At 40.3% G+C, this 17,908-nt stretch overlaps 1 protein-coding gene across 1 annotated transcript in view; it reads right to left on the bottom strand.

Moving 5' to 3' along the window:
* SMPX (small muscle protein, X-linked) overlaps window positions 1–17,908 on the bottom strand; it is a 73,705-nt gene that overhangs the window by 9,553 nt on the left and 46,244 nt on the right. The window contains exon 5 of the mRNA XM_018562430.1: window positions 387–528. Within this exon, the coding sequence (XP_018417932.1) occupies window positions 401–528 (128 nt within the window). The 3' untranslated portion in view covers window positions 387–400. The remainder of the gene's footprint in view (window positions 1–386; window positions 529–17,908) is intronic.

Here is a 17,908-nt window from a genome sequence, read left to right as displayed (position 1 = left end):
AATGAAAATATGACAAGACTCTGATCCCCTCTCTATCCTATCCAAGACTCCCCCCAAAAAATAAGAGTTACATTTTAACCACTGGTATTGTAGAAAGCACATTTCCACATGAGATTGATGTTCCCTTGCCCTTTTTACAGTCCTTGGAATAAAAAGGTTTATTTGCAAAATCTTTTTACTGACCTTGCATATATTCAACTAAATTAGGTCACTTCCCAAATGTCTTTTTTTACAAACTGTAGATATTCAATGTCTCTAATCTTTTATTGTAAGATTTTCCATCCCTTTTATAAATTTAGTTTTCTGCCTCTGGACCCTCTCCAAAGCTTGAATGTTCTTTTTACATTTCATAAATATGTGAACTTCAAATGCACTATTAATCTCACCTTTTCAGTGAACACTACTGCTCCTCTGCTCTTGGTACAAATTTAAGTTCACTTCTAATATTTTGAATTTCTGATAGATTAACTGCAGGTCCGGGAAGTTTCACGGCCCCAGGTAGTTGCTTTTTCTCTTCATGTGGCAAATCTTGTGGATTGCTCTAGACAAAGAAAAGATATGTAATAAAGTTAATACTAATATGAAAGTGTGGCTTTATTTTTGTACTTTTTAACATAACCTTGAGCTATTTTTTATCATCTTTGTTTTTCCAGACATTAACTGAATGTTTGAAATACAAAATTAGTTGACAATTATCTATTAGGACATAATAATTTATGGTCCTCAAATCAACCCCAATCAACAGTTTGGGTATAATGTAACAATGTGTGCTGCTCAGGGAATATTTGATTATGTTATGTTATGCAAAGGCAAAACTTTTTTATTTGGATAGAGTAGGAAAGGATTAGATACCCTTTTAGGTTTGTATTGCTGTCTGTGTTGCTGCTTGGAGGACTCACCAATCTATTTGTCTTGAAGACCTCTATCAATGAGACAGAAGTGAGGAGATATCAAAAATGTTAAAATTGTCACCAGAGTAAGAGGTGAGGGGAAAACGTCTAATAAGGACAAATGTTCTAGTGACAAATGTCCAATACAAAAATTCCTGCCTGCTTCGTTGAGATCCCCTACCATATATTTTTGCACCTCCAGGAAGGGAAAGGAAACCACACCAGCAGGACAAAAAGAGCAAAAAAAGTGATAAGGGTAAACAAAAACTTTAAACATTAAGCTAATGTAAAAAATGGAACTTCAAAATCATCATGGAGCTGCTGCCACTGAAGGAGTCAAAAGAGATTTTTTTTTCAGCGCTGCTGTACCTGACCTCTTACTAAAGTGATTTAATTACTCACAACTAGAAAAAAGATTAAATTTTTTCCATAGATATCATAGTAGCAAAATAAGTCTGGATACTGAAGATATATATATATTTCTGTAGGTACAATGTTCTCAAAACACTCAGGGCATACCTGAGAACCTGAACTTAAACATTTGTTTCCTGTTTCTCTTTGCAGTCTTTCTTTTCTGGGGTCTCTTTTCCATTTCCTGTTGTGCATAGAAATGAACCGCTAGTTCTCTGGGCCCTTTGCCAGAGATGAGGTTTGAGTTCAATGCTACCATGGGTTCGTGGTGGATTTGACAGGTTTGAAAATTGTGGGCCTTGCAAATTAATGTCGATATTCACCAGAACAAATTCTTTGGAACCATATTGCACTGCCTGGTCTTTGAACTAAGGTCAGCTGGCTTAAGGGGGCATTTGAGTAAGCCAGCTCTCTCATTATGAAATAGATGAAACCACCGTAGCAATATTGACAATGTTCTTTACCGGTCATAGGAAAAGCATAGGGAATGCTGTTTACAAACTTCATAGGGAGAGATTAGTTTAGGGCTTGTGTCCATTGTGCCCTGCCTGTATTTACAAATCTGTACATCCAAAAATTATTTTAATCAACCATATATGTCTGCAACAACTAATTGATAGATAACTTCAATTATCAAGACCTTAGCTACTTTTTAAAGAACTGAGGACATTTCTCTAATTTTTTTTAGATTATAAAACTTTTGGACTGCAGTGATTAGCACCTCAGACAGCTGTGATGGCCCATTCAAGAACAAAACAAATGTTATGGCGAGTAGAAATATATTTATCTAAGGCCCTAAACTGGATGAAGGGGCCTGTTTTTACCAATTCTGGCTCACCATGTGTGAGTCAGGGCCACTATTCTGTTTTCATATCCATATCCTTAGCATGTGCCATGGAACACACTACAGGGGTCACATTCCTCTGCATGCTCCCACAAACAGAACACAACTTTAATATGTGGGTTCTTTAAACATTTAAAACATTAAAATGGTAAATATGTACAGTATATAATGAAAATAATTGTAATAAAGGGATGGTAGGAATATGTTAATGTTGGACTGCCAAGGCCAAGAACGCATGTGCTCTCTAGGAGGAACACAAGAGGGATTGTGTCATTAATCTCTGCGAGTCCACCTATTTAGTCACCTATTTAACGAAAAGGGGACAAAATGATGCAGAAGTCCTAGATGATGAGCCACTGAAAAAGAAAACATCTCCCCAGTGCCTCTTGTCATGCCATAATCACATAAAAGGAGGAAAAGGTGAAGGAGGGAAGGAAGGAGGTGGAACCTCCATGTCGCCTCATCTCTACCTTTCCCTTCAGGCTTACTTGTCTTCTTTATATGGACTGTATGTGTGGAAAGATGGGCATTCTATGATCATAGGATTCTAAGTTTAATTTTTGCTGTTGTCTGCTCTTTCTCCAGTGTCCTGACTATAATTAAATAAGTACATGTACAAACATACAACTGGATGTTGAGTGCCTGGGAGAAGAAAGATTATACTGGCAAAGTAGAGGAATCACAGACATATCTGGCCCATTCACCACATAATTTCCCAAAATTCCCCAAAAACTTGCAGCTGACGCCCAATGTTCCCTGATCTCTCGTCAAGCAAGTGCAGCCTAACAAATGATCTTTGTAGTGCTCACTGAGGCCCAGCTTGCAAAAAGAACCAGCTGCTGGCCCTTCAAAAGATGCTGCTGCATCTCTGTTGTCCTTTGCTTGGAGTGCTCCTCAAGAGGGATGGCAGGCCTAAACCCACCTTCTCTTGCTCCATTCTTTTAATGTTTTTGTCATTGTCAGTCCTTTTCCTGAAAACATAAAGGAGTTTTATGCATTGCTCCACATGTAACAAGGCAGAAATGGAGCACTCAAACTATTCTGTCTTCTCCAGGCATATACAGTTTGAAGGGGGCTGGGGGCAAGAACAATGCTTATTCCACTAATGTGCACATTGCTAGTCTTTAGGTTTGAATAAATATTTTAAAGCTGAGAAAACATAACTGAATTTCAGTAGTTTATAATGAAAGTTTAAGGGCTATTAAAAAATAATAATAATAATAATAATTTCGTTAGACGTGTTTGGAGTGTTTACTGAGCAGCACATTACATGAGTATTACAAAATAGTTTGCAACAGCTTTTTTAAGCATTTTTGTTGGCTTTTTTTCTCTCTCACATGTCAATTTTACTTCTCAGCAATTGTTGCCAAGGTTGCATTGTATTCATTTCTGTATTGTCTTTTATTTTTGCAAGCTGGCTATAACATTCCTACAACTCAGTAGACTACTCTTTTAATACTTATCTCAACTAGTTTCTTTTCTACAAGCTAACAGGTCATTTCAGGTCTGACAGGTGCTGCCCTTTCAACTGTTCTTCCTTATGATGATAACACACGCTATCTCTCAGCTACTGAATTAAATAACAGAGCCCTGTAGCAGTTTACTTTCCTCCTAACTACAGGACTCTGTTATTTGATAGTTGTATTCACACTGTGGAGCTGGAACACAGAATATGATGACAATGAAGTCTGGCAATTAAAGGGGATCTGCCGAACGGGCCGGTGTGCTGCCCGTTTGCAGTCATCGGAAGCCCGCCCCTCATTGCATTCATCGGAAGCCCGCCCCTCAGGGGGTCGGGCTTGCGATAATCGCAAGTACGATCTGCTTGTCCAAGATGGGCAGATCGTACGTTTTTTAAATTACTTTACGACCCTCGCAAGACAAATGTCTTGCGAGGGTTGTAAAGTGTATGGGCACCTTACGCCTTTCAGAGCGCCCCATAACATAAGAAGTGTACAATCTAAGCTCTCTTTAAGGTTACTAGACAGTAAAGGTGAAGGTAAATCTCCAACGCCAACACAGACAGAAATAAAAATACTTTTGTCTAGTAAAGTATGGTAATGTTAGAAACCCTGTCAAATGTAATTTGTGTCTTACAAACTTACACTCAGGTGATGCACTAAAGTCTGTCTCCCAGCCTCTAATAAATGTTTAACAACTTTTTGCCATACAATTTCCATGGGCAATTATAACATGTGAATGTGATGAATAATCACAATGAAGCAATTCTACAGGGATGGCAAAGTAAGATCTGGCTTACATGTGTCCGTTTAGGTCATAGAGAAGACCCATACTATGCTTTTTTGGAATAGCATATTTATGATATAATATAAATTAATAAATTATACTAATATAAATTAATTGTAATATAATATACATAATTAATATTTTTTTATCACATTAGAAGTCACAAGTGTCAGAACAATATCCGCAGATATAAAATCAGTACTGTTTTGACACCACCAGAAACATGTTCACAGATATACAATCAGTACCATACTGACACCACCAGAAACATGTTCACATATATACAATCAGTACCGTAAGGACACCACCAGAAACATGTTCACATATATACAATCAGTACTGTACTGACATCACTAAAGAATTGTCCACAGATATACAATCAGTACCATACTGACACCATCAGGAACACCATAGGCACCTTTGTGAAACAAACTACAGTGCAACAAAGGCTTGTATTACAACTTAGATCAAAAAACAAGATTGGCACATATTTTACAAAGGCTAAATTACTTACATTAAACATTACTGAGTTAAAGAAAGAGCTTTTAATTTTACCCCTACAAGCCAATTTTTTGCATATACAGTAAACTCCCCCTTATCCGGCATCCACAGGGATTGGTAGATCCTGGATAAATGTAGTTTCTGGTTGCTTGAGAGTTACTATTAAAAGTAGGCCTAACTAATGCCATACCCCATACTATACTATATTATAACATTAACTCTGTATTGACTTCATATTAATATTGAAATGCAGTATTCAAAAGCATATTAAGACAAATAGACACACGCACACTTAAGCCAAATTAAGACAAATAGACATACGATCATTTCCAGGATAATACATGCCGCAGATAAGCAAAACAGTGGATTTTTTTTCTGGCTAGATAAGAGTTTTGGTTAGTTGAATACTGGATAACTGAGAGTTTACTGTACTACTAAATGGTTTAACAAACATCTTGTATCTTTTTTTTTTTAGAATGGGCAGCCGTGAGAGACCTTCGTGCCCGCGGCTGGCGCTCCAAGAAGCGGTCCATGTCGGGCGGATGTTCGGCTCCACAGCGGGTGTCAGCGGCGGCTGAGTTTTTTCGTTTGAGGAGGTAGGAGAGAGGCAACGGGACGGAGCTCCTGTGTCCTCTGACTAGAGCATCGGGCGCCGGAACCGGAAGTACATCTTGTATCTTCAATAACAATATACAGCCTTGAGTCACAGATTCACAATGTTAGTTACCAACTCCAGAGCTTTAGACCCTCACGCTGTTAGGCAGTAAGTATCTTTCAGGTTTTTGCATCACAGCTTTGTTCTCTTTTTCTGTTCATCTCTATTCCTCACAGACATATACTGTATTTGTAATGATATGATCATTAAACATTATGATCTTTGATAGGATCATTAAATATAATGATCGTTTCAATAAAACAAGAATGTGTTCTATGAAACTGAGTACACAAAATTATATGAAAATGATTTCCTCCAAAAAGTGACAATCCATTCTGGCACAAAAATCCACTCGAATAATTTCAAACAAATATTGTGGTGTGAAAGATTGAAAAGGATGATCTCAACCATTGCAGCGCTACTGACTGACTCCTGAAAGGGCAGGAGGACCTAATTGGAAGGCATTATGGGGAGGTCTTCCTAGAAAGTGGGGACCTGAGGAGGCAAAACAGAATGAAGTGTTCTGACATGGATTGCAAAAACTTCATGCAACTGCTCCCTTAGGCCTGGTTCACACCTGGGCGTTTTACAGCTCGTTCCTACACGCTGTAAAACGCTCACCATGTGAAAACCAATGATTGCCTATGGGCATGGTTCCCACCTGGGCATTTTACAGCGCGTAGGAACGCGCTGGAAGACGCCCTACGCCCAAAGAAGTACAGGAGCTTCTTTGGGGCATTTTGCCACACGTTTCCATTGGTATACCCGAGTGTGGATCGGGGTTAACAAAGCGGTAACCCCGAGCCACACTCGGGAATGCAGCGTACAGGTCTTACCTTGTCCGCTGTGTCTTCGGCGGCTGACGACTTCCGGGTTCCATCCCGCAGGGGGGCGGAGCCGGCGGGAAGTTTAAAAGTGAAACAAAAAAAAAAATAGAGACAATAAAGGGGAAAAAAATCATACCACCAGTGAAAGGTGCGTTTCACTGAACGAAAAAACGCGAAAAAAACGAGCTCAAAAACGATCATAAAAAAACGCTCAGGTGTGAACCCAGCCTTAGCAAATCTCCCCAACTGTTGCAGATGGTGATTCTGCAGATCAGTTTATCTAATGTTAATGATCTACTCATTTTACAGAGTTTTGTTGGATTTTGTTGACATTGCATAAAAAAACAAAATAAATAAACTTGTCTCGAAAATTTGTCTTTGTGTTCTTGCTAAATATCACCTCCATTCAAGACATGCAGTAAGTGTTTGTTAAGTTACAGTGCATCCCCAACTGAAGATAAATTTGACATCCTTAAAGATATATTTGACAGAGTTATATTCCATCTGAGAGTTTGTGCTCCTAGAGGGTATAACTGACAGCAAGTAAGATGTAGCTGTCAGATGCGTACTGAAGTTGTCCTAGAAGTACATCAGAGAACATTTTAAAACTGTATCTGTATGATCTTAAGATAGGATACATATGTTCTTTATAAAGACGTATGAATTTTAAAATAGCATTAAGGAACAACTCCTAAAAATCAATGGGTTAACTGCTACTGCTCTCCAGGACACCATTGTGCTAATTTCAGGAATTCCTGAAGCAAGCAAAGAAGAGAGCACATTTGGAAAGCACATTTTAAAATGTGCTGGAATATTTATTTATTGAAAAGCAGTGGTATGACTGCGATAAGGTCATACTGCCTCTTTACATATTGACACCTTAGGGTCTGTTCACACTTGTATGTTGTACTAATGCTCAGTAGAAAGCTTGTTTTACCGCTATGGTGCAGTTACGTACCATATGTGTTGGTGCATTTTTAATAACACCCCAGCTCACCACCATAATGCATATGTGCTGCAAAAGAATGCAGCCTGTGATAAATTTTCATTTATTTTGAGGCTGCCTATCGCAGTGTGCTGTAAAGTCAGAAATACACGCATTGAAGCACCCCGATGTTGTAGTGTGAACAGGCCCTTAAAAATAACTATACTCACCTCCCTTCCGGCAATCCAATGTCTTCCAGATTCCGGGCTCAGGATCATCAGCCATCTTGATTTGCCTGGCCAGGATGGCATAAATCCCATGCACGTGCATGGGAGTTCATATATCCCTGCACATGTGCAGCTCAATGTAAAGTTTAGGAAGTTAGTAAGAAGAAAGAATCCTTCACAGTAGGTGTCATCCTACATTTCTTACAAATTTCTGCTTTAACAAAGGTACCATATGTTGCATAAACCCTAGTATTGTGGTTTAATCTTTTGAAACCTATGAGATGCTCTATTAAGGGGGGCAGGCTCAACTGGTATTGGCAGCCGCATGAGAGAGGGACATCCAGGAACAGTCCAAACAGGTTTGTCCTTCACTTTAATTCAGCAAGGCAGTACACAAACATAAAATCATTGCAGCAGCAAGTCCATAACATGCAACAAAACAAAAATTCTGCTTGTCCGAGCCACTAATTAAATGCAAGTCTGTCCCTGACTAGCAGGGCATCCCCTAATGTGTTCCCAAAAACAAGCCGTACCTTTTAGTGTTCTGCAAGCAGTCAGCCTTTTCACCCAGCTGCAGGCTCTCACAGCAGAAATAGTGGTAGAGAGAGCCTCTAGTACAAGTCAGCTCAGATATACAAAGGCCTATGCACAGCTGAGACTATTGTTAAGGTCTGGCCAACAGGTAAGATGTGGACTTAAGACTGGACCTAAAGCTCTACAAAGACTTTGGGATCCAGGACCCATAAAAAACCTATTTAGGATCTTGGAAAACAACAAATGTTCTTTCCTCCATAGCAGACACAAACCATTGAGCCCCTCATCATGTGCAAGTGAGAAACCTAGGTGATAAGTCTACACTGTGCACAATCCTGCCAACTAAGGCCTTTCACTAGCTTCAGAGAGAAAGCATACTTTGGGGAATGGAAGCTGTACGAGGTGATTTCATGCAGTTTGAAGCCCAGCTGTCCTTCCCCTATCTCTCCTAACTGAAACCTCAGTACGAGCTCTGCCTGGGAGAGAATGTGCAGAAGTCTGAGCTTTGCAGCTGTGATCAAGTGATCACAATTTAAATGCTTTCCAGGCTTGGATGCAAATATTAAAGAAATGCATATTTTGTATATATATTATTCATTATGCATTTCTTTAATTTTTGCAGAAGGTGAACTCATCCTTTAACTGAACAAACTGAAGAGTGAAGCTGACTGAATGCTATAAAAAAACTGTCTGCTTCAGTTTTTATGAACTCAGCCTTGGGTCAGATCTGATGGCATTAACACAACCATGGCAAGCAGAGAGGCATATAGGTCTGTTTGTGGTGGTATTGTACAGGGGTGGACCTGCCCACGAGTAGGCTCAGACTCTATTTAAAGGAGAACTATGAGGTGAGTGAAAATCACTCATGCTCATAGTTTGAGCCGACGTGTGACAATGAAACTGTCACCCGTTGGCTCAAAAGATCGGGATATGGCTAACACATACCGCTGCTCGCGCACTTCTCGATCATGTCCCTGCAGAGAGCTGTGACTTTCAGTCACGGCTCCCTTCAGGGATTCCCCCCCTCCCCGATCTGTACCTCCATAACTGACTGGAGGGGAGACGCGGGTACAGCTGGCTCTGCCTCTAGATAGGCAGAGCCAACTGTCACTCAGGCAGCTGGGTGGATCTCCACAATAATGTCGTGGCGTTCTCAGTATATCGCAAGCTGTATCTCACGATATACTGAGCTTTGGGTCACGGGAGGAGGTTAGTATATGTCCACCCGTGACCCTTAAGAGAACTATGGGAAAAACACTTACCTCATCGTTCTCTTTTAACCATGACCATTTAAACCATTTCCAATATACAGTTCTTTGTAATTCCCAATTATCCAAATATTTGTTGTGGTCCTCTTTCTCACAGGTACCTCAGTCTGTCCGTGGTAAAGTACCCTAAAACTCCAGTCCCCCAAACACCAGCTTCAGGTTCAACGGCTGTAGATAAAGTTAATGTCCACTTCTGACCAACGCATTCTTGCAAATATTCCCAAACTAAAGTAGCATTGCCAGATGTACACAAATATTCTTTAAAACAAGCATGTTTTTGTTCCTGGGTTTTTTTACACCAGCCAAACATAGTACGGTATTCTCATTACATTAAACTTTTTTCATTTCTTTCAAACAACGTGTAGATCTTAGTACATCTACAGTGTGTTCCCAGACTGGCTAAGCATTACTTTTGTCTCAGATAGTTAAAGCTGATGTACTCAAGTGTTTATATTTATTTAGTACAGACATTTATATAGCGTCATCAATTTGCATACTGTACATTTACAGCAGTCCCTGCCCTCAAATAGCTTACAATCTAAGGTTCCTGTCTCACATACTTACTAGGGCCAATTTAGACACCAGGTAACTACCCTACCAGCATGTCTTTAGAGTATGGGCATGTGTTTAGAGTATGTGCCATGCAAGCACAGGGAGCACATGCAATCTCCATGAAAATGGTATCCTTGCTGGGATTCAAACCAATTATGGAAATACTTCAAGGCAGAAGCACTAACCACTAGGCCACTACGCTGGTAACAAAAATGACTAATTTAACAGTCTTATGTTAATGGATAATTAAAGAGTAACAGCAAAGCAGGAACATTCACCTTTAAAGGAGGAAATTCTGCTTTAGGCTCCCTCTTCTGCTGCTCATATAACCAAAAGTCTGGAGGATTACAATTTAGATTTGCCGACCATTCCCTTTAACAGATATGATGTGTCAAAAGCTTAGAGCTTTTGAACAACATCTCTTATGCATGCTATTGACAGGATGTCGTTTCACTTAGGGATAGAAGTCCCTTCCCCCCCCACACACATCCCTCGGATCTACAGATGCGCTCATAAGCACTTGGACACTTATATGTCCCCCTCTTGAGATACTTACGGGTCACTGACTAGCTGAGCAGGGGAACACCCTCCCTTTATTTTTTTCAATGCTTTAAATATTTTATTTTGTTTACTTTGTCATATACATCGCAATGCATTTGGTGTATTTTCTTGATGACCGCCCGAGAGAGCAACTATTTGCTACTTATGCACTTGTTTTTCTCTTCTTGTGATCACAGTCAAAGCTTTTAAAATATAAAATAAAGAATTTATTAAAAAAAAGCTTAGAGCAGCCTTTCTCAACCCTTTACCCAGGAGGAAACCTTAAAATATTCAAGTCTCAGGGACCCTTGCTGAAAAGTATTATATCTACAGCTCTCTGTACATTAACAGGATTAATAAAAGAAGAAAAGGGTGAGTGCAAAATTAGGTTTATTAGAAATTACCTGCCCATAGCCCAATTATCCCTCTGAGAACAATGCTGCAAACTGACCAAAACTATCATTCAAGGTAGTTTTACTGGCTGTAGTTTTGGGCAGTGACTCATAAAGGATTTTGTATTGAAAACTAATATAGAAATCTATTATAAAACAGGCCAATCTGCCCAAATCTCATCCAGAAAACGACGTTTCTACCATTTGTGTTTGTATACAGAAGGGCATTCAAGGAAGGTTTTAATTAGATAATGTAAAGCTTTATCTATATTCAGGGATGGTCAAATTATTATGGAATTCAAGAGCCAGTCTGTCCATTGCGAGGAGATTTAACTACCTAGATCTTGAGAATTGTCCAGTTCGGTTTAAAAAAAAGAAGGTTGTTCGCCTATTAAATTGCAGTTATTGCAAGCATAATCAGATATGAGAGAGAGAGAATGAAACTTCATTATGTAAAATTTCAAATACAACTCAAATACAATTTGTATAAACTGACAGCAGACTCAAAGCTCCCCTATATCAGGATGTGCTAAGCAGAAAACTGAGTAACATTTATTGTGGTTGCCAAGGAAACCTGGTCCAACTCAGATTTCTAAGAAAAGAAAGCCAGGACGTTACAGTGTATATTGTTTAATGATGGGTTGTCTGCTGTCTGTAGGACTATACTGACACTCTGTGGCCAAACATAATGCTTTATGACTGAAAGTGACTGATATAAAGATTACATTTAGGTGACTCAGAACTGGAATCATCAACAATCACACTATTAACTTAAAATGATCAGTACAAGTACATTTAACATATGACAGTTAGCAACTGCATCTATCATAAGCAGACCACTGGTAAACAGGCCACATACTGAATAGAGAAAGTTTAAAGGGACCCTGTCACTATAATAAATGTACTCAGACAAGATATGCCTGTATAAGAAGACAGGTACTTCTCTCTCTTGCTGCATGTGCTTCCTGACAATAATTCTGTTCCTCAGAAATCATCTTCCAAAGTCCGCAGGGAAACCAACACTTCCAAAATCTTTATCTCCTTGGTCCCCCTCACCTCTCACTGGTTCTTCCTTCTGACCTCAATGTCACTATTGGACACATTATTGATGTGAAGGTCAGCAGTAGGAATCAGTGAGAGTTGAGTGAACCAAGGTAATCAACACCCTCAGAACTGTTGGTTTCCGTGTGGACTTCATGGGGGGCAGATTTCTCATGAACAGTGCAGGCCAGAGCAGGTAGCAGGAAAAGATAAGTACATACTGTCTTCTTTGATGGCTTGTTTGCACGAGCTGCACAGTAAAACACAGCATTTTACTATGCATCTAGTGTCCACTAGGTGGTGGAAGTTAGCCAGGGTGCTTTATGTTGTTACAATGCAAGGCACTGTTTCCTTTTTTTGGTTTCTTTTCAGCACAATTACATTGTTGTGTGACCAGAACACATATGCCCTAGCGGTGACTGCTGTTGGTCAGGTGCAGAAAAAACGCCAGTACCTAGTATGAACAGGCCCGTACAGGTATATCTTGGCTGAGTGTATTTAGGGTTCATTCACACCAAGTGCAGCGACCTTCATTTTTCGGCAAGGAATCAACAGAGGTCACTACAAGGGCACATAGAAAACAATTGCTTTCTATGTGCCTCATTCACATCAAAACACTGTGGAGATATGTGTTGCACCGAGTTGCTCTAAAATGCAGCATGTATATATTTTCTTTCACAAAGGTTTTATTTGGTTTTTATAATGTTTGTTTTCACATAAAGGTTACAATCAATAAGAGAACAGAAATAGGGCATGCAAGCCCAGCAACAAGGAACACAAAATGAAAGTTATCAGTCATAACATTGTGCAGCGCCCTGCAAACTGTAAAACTAATCAACGAAACAAGTGTCAAAGATCATTATAGGCGTATAAAGAGGGCAGTGCTGTCCAGTTATAGTGGGTAGGACCTAAGATGACATGAAAGGGAGCATCATAGGGGGGGCTTATCAGGTCCGGACCCTGGGTATCATGGAGTAGAGAGCAATGAGGTGGACGGTCCCCCACACCGAGACATCCGGTGCAGATGGTACGGGGGACGTCAAACAGCACAGATCGGTGTAGGGAGAGCAACAGGGGGATTAAAGGAAGAGGGCATGGAAGTAGAGGAGGGAGAGACCGGGAATGGGAAAGAACAAGTGGGGAGTAGGACAAGGAAGGGTGATGGGCTAGGGAGGGGGACCAGGAGGGGGTGGGAAGTACAGAGCCTCTAAATGGAGAGAAGCTGCGGATCGAAGGACGGTGGCTTAGAGTAATCGATCCAAGGTTGCCAAATCAGTAGGAAGCGGTCATGGGTGTCGGACAGAACCGCAGTCAGTTTCTCATTGACCAGTATATCATCTATGCGATTTTTGACTTCCCTGAAGCTCAGAGTCGGGGTTTTCCACGCTCTGGCGATTGTCATTTTGGTGGCGACAAAGATGTGGGACACAAGGTGCTTCTGGTAACGAGATAACTGTGGAACTGGCTGTAGCAGCAATGCCTCACACGGTTCCTTTGGTAAGGTGAGTTGAAAAAGAGAGTTGAGTAAGTCGTAGACCCGATTCCAGAGGTGTGCCGCCCGGGGGCACGTCCACCAAATGTGGATCATGGTGCCTGGTGCGCCACAGCCCCGGAAGCAGTGCGGAGAGTAGGAGGGAATGAATTTCACCAGACGGGCAGGCGTGTAATACCAACGGTACATCACTTTGTAGGAGTTCTCTAGGGCAAGTACATTGCGGGAGCAACAGGCCACCGCTGACCAGGTATGCTGCCAGTCCTCAGAAGTTAGGGATCTGCCCAGTTCCTCATGCCACTGACGCTGATAGGGGGCAAGGGTGGTAGATGCGGAAGTCACCAGAGAAGAGTAGATCAAAGAAATGACACCCGGGGCGTGCGGATCTGAGTTGCAGCAGTGCTCGAATAGGGTCATTCTTGATGGAGCTGAGGTGTTTTTCAGGAGCGAATTAATAAAGTGGCTTATTTGGGTGTAACGGAACCATTCCTGAAGGGGGATGGATCTATTGGCACGGAGCTGCTGGAACGACTTCACGCCCGAGAGCGAGATTAGGGAGTGAACCGTGGTCAGATCGTTACGAGACCACCAAGCGAACGAGTGAGGGTCACTGACACCAGGGGGGAATAATGGAGAGGTGAGCCAGGGTAGTAAAGGGAGATGAGGCGACATCAGGTTGCCGGAGTACAGAACTCCGTCCCACACCTTCAGGGAGTGTTGAAGGATTGGGCTGAGAGTAGTAGGGCGATCGGTCTGGGATAGCCATAGCAGGGACGTGAGGGGCAGGGGGTGACAGTCCACCATGTCCAAACACGCCCAAAGCGGGAGCTCGGTTGTTGAGTGCAAGAGGGCTAGGGGGGCAATGGTGGCAGCCGTATAGTACGCACGAAGATCAGAACCTGCCAGACCGCCACATAGCTTGGGGCGATATAGCAGTTTTCGGTTGAGTCGGGGACGGGAGTTGCCCCAGATGAACGCGAGTATCCTGCGTTGGAGAATGCGGAAGATATGGCCAGGGATGGGAATCAGCATGTATATATTTTAAAGTAATGCAATGCATGTAAATGCAACTCACAACAATTGAAGAATAATTGTAATTTGTTTGACCCTTCCAGGAAATGGACTGAAAACACTGGACAATTGATGACATTAAAACATCTTCCATCATCTTACGCAGTAAGTTTAGGCCCTTTCACACTGGCATTCTGATCAGGCCCACCTATCAGTTTTTCAGGCAGATCTGATCGGAAAACCAATGTTAATCTATGGGCAGCCAGATCTAAACGGATGTGGATCTGTTTACAACCAACTACCTCCAACACCGTCTAGGTCCACAAAACAAAACAGAATAGAGTTCTATTTTGGTGGACTTGATTTTGGCAGATCGGAGGTCATCGGATTTAAATGGACATGTCTGCTTATATCTGACTCCCGTTGACCTAACGTGGGTCCTGTAAGTTCAGTTTTTTCCTCCATCGTAAGATGAATAAGAAGACTGGTTGGACACATATATAATGTGGAATATAATTATATAATATGTGGAATGAAATGTGAAGGTTTACAAAGTTGGAAAGTTCCGAATGATATGTGGTATACAATTTGAAGGTTTATAAAGTTGGAAAGTTCCAAATGACATGTTACATAGTTACACAGTAACTATGTAACATGTCATTTGGAACTTCCCTTTTGTTGTTTTACAAAGTTGAAGAATGCCAAATGACATGTGGAATGAAATTTAAAGGTCTACAAAGTTAGAGAATGCCAAATGACATGTGGAATGAAATTTGAAGGTCTACAAAGTCGGAGAATGCCAAATGACATGTAAAATAAAATTTGAAGGTTTACAAAATGTGAGGGTGCCAAATGACATGTGTAATATATGGATCACAGCAACTTAAGAAGTGACCCCAATGGATTGTCACCCCTTGCCACCCTTAATGTACACATTTTATTGTAGTTATTTAACCTTGTTAATTATAGATGCCATGCATTGGTTTAAGCTGTTTTGGCTGCTTTCTGGTTCTTTCTGTTCTTTCTTCAGGTGTGAGGTAATCCAAGTTTCCAGTCAAAAGGTGTACTGTGAAGTGGCCACAGCTACATGGATACAACTGTTATTAGACAGAATTTCTCAACCAGCAACCATCAGATTGGTGATTCAAATCTTGGAGGGAAAAGAGCTGTTCAATGTGTGTGCCTGTTCCTCTTTCTATATTCTGTTATATTGCAGCTGTTACCAGACCCCTTAGGGATCTATCAACTACATATGGACACTGTTTTTTTCCCCGCCCTCCCCCCTTTATTTCCTTTTTTCACAGTCCACCTTCATGGGGTAATGTCACCCACGTAGGGAGCGGAAAGTGTGTGTAAATGCATTAGTGGTCTGGTTAAGTTTGGAGGCTTGTGTCTTAAAGACTAAGGGATTTTGGTTATGGTTTTCTTGGTCTTGGTTATTTTGATTGTGTTATCTAAGTTTACTCTTGAATGAAAGTTTATAACAAATACATTTTTAACCCAATTTGGGTGAGGGTGGCTGATGGCGTGTACAATCCCATGAAATTCGAAGGTTTACATAGTTGTAGTTCCAAATGACACTTGGAATGACATTTGCAGGTTTACATAGTTGTAGTTCCAAATGACAAGTGGAATGACATTTCAAGGTTTACATAGTTGGAGTTCCAAATGACATGTGGAATGAAATTTGAAGGTTTACATAGTTGGAAAGTGTCAAAAACATGTGGAATGGAATTACAGCCCAGAAGAAAAGAGTGTGACAATGTGACTAAAATAGAGAGGAAAGTCATATACAGGACAGCCTGATAATACGACTGCTTATGGGTTAGTAATGAATGCTTACAACATCTTATATGATTAATAAAAGTGATCATTGTCACCAATGTCAGGATTTTATGATTAACAAGAATTATCATGGCTATCAAGGATTTCGAAACATTTCAGACACTGATTAAAATCATATAGAAAAATAGGCTGATTGTTCTCATTTTACTTTTTATTTTTTAATTGAAAATAAAAATCATTCACGTCAAACTAAAAAGTGCTTTTAGAAGACGTTTAGAGAGACGATGTCCCATGGTAAGTGCCAAAAGATTGACAAATCCACTGGCTCAGCCATTAAATGAACCTGCACTGTTTTTCAAATATTTTAAATAAAAAGCCTAAGATAAGAGCACACATATCATCATATGCCCATTGTCACTTTTATTATATACTCCCCCCACCAAAAAAGGACCTCTATTCAGATCAAGTGACACAAAATCACATTAATCAAAATATTGTTATAAACCTAATATACAGCCTGCATTGGCATATAAAATGCATAGCTGAACTCCAGGCAAATAAAATACACAAATTAAATGCGATTAGTGAAAGTTCCTGTAAGCAGTTCCGGTACAACCACATTCGGACTGGGTGGAAGGAAAAGACACAAAAAGTAGAGCCAATTGTGCTGCAGTGCAAGGAGCATGCTGATAGGAGTAAAGAGTAGAGTGATAGACAGATTAGCTCATCAGTCTGCTTTTTCTTCTTTCACTATCCAATCACAGGTTGGTGGAGGTAGGAAACCTGTAAGTGTTACTACACTGCAGCAGAGAAAAATCACCTCTTATGACCTGCTAGGTGGTGCTTTGTTGTGTATCAGTGCTATGTAAAGCTCAAGACTGGATGAACAAAAATATGAATCTTTGGCATGCAAAACAGCTATCATATATTCATTTAATCTGTGTGTTTAGCTGTGTGCCTGGAGTTCCGCTTTAAAGCTTCACTGTACATATATTAAAATCCTCTAAAACATGATCACCAGGTCTCCAGTCATACTGTATACCAGCCAATAATAAGCTATTAAAATACATGGTCTTCTGTTCAAATCAAAAAACACTCTGGGGGTTTATAAAAACTGGAGCAGACAAAATTTGGAGCAGCTGTGCATGGCAACCAATCAGCTCTTCAGTTTGTTCAGCTAAGATTTGAAAAATGAATGAAAGAAGCCATGCACAGCTGCTCTGTATTTTGTCTGCTCCAGTTTTGATAAATTCCCTTCTCAGTCTTTACAGTAACATATATACAGTGGTGAATATATAATAGTTATACTCAGCGTATTAGATTTACAAAGTTTAGTGTCCTTGATATTTACCCTATGGTGTGATTATAATATATATAAAAAAACATCTTTCAGTATAGTTGGGATATAGAGTATAACCATGAGAAAGTGTTAAACAGCAAAGAGAAAATTTAAAAAGGTCATCCAATTCCATTGACAATTAAAGTGCTGATCTACTATGGAGTTATCATCCGCAGTAATGATCCTTATAAACACTTTTCATTATCAATTTGCTTTCAAATATGTGCTCTTGAATTCAGCCGAGTAACATATATCCACATGGCAGACGCTAATTGAAGAACCCTTGCCCTTAGTCTGTGGAAAGCCTGCCAAATGTGCAGATTAATTGATGTTTGCAGTAATAAGACAGTTTATATCCAAAACACAGCTTCCAGTACTCATGGGTTTTTCACAGCAGCCATCCATGTCTGTTGATACTGTATGTGAA

The sequence above is a fragment of the Nanorana parkeri genome, unplaced genomic scaffold (assembly GCF_000935625.1).
Source record: "Nanorana parkeri isolate BGI_ZX_2015 unplaced genomic scaffold, ASM93562v1 scaffold577, whole genome shotgun sequence".
NCBI lineage: Eukaryota > Metazoa > Chordata > Amphibia > Anura > Dicroglossidae > Nanorana > Nanorana parkeri.
This window is presented reverse-complemented; position numbering and strand designations above follow the sequence as displayed.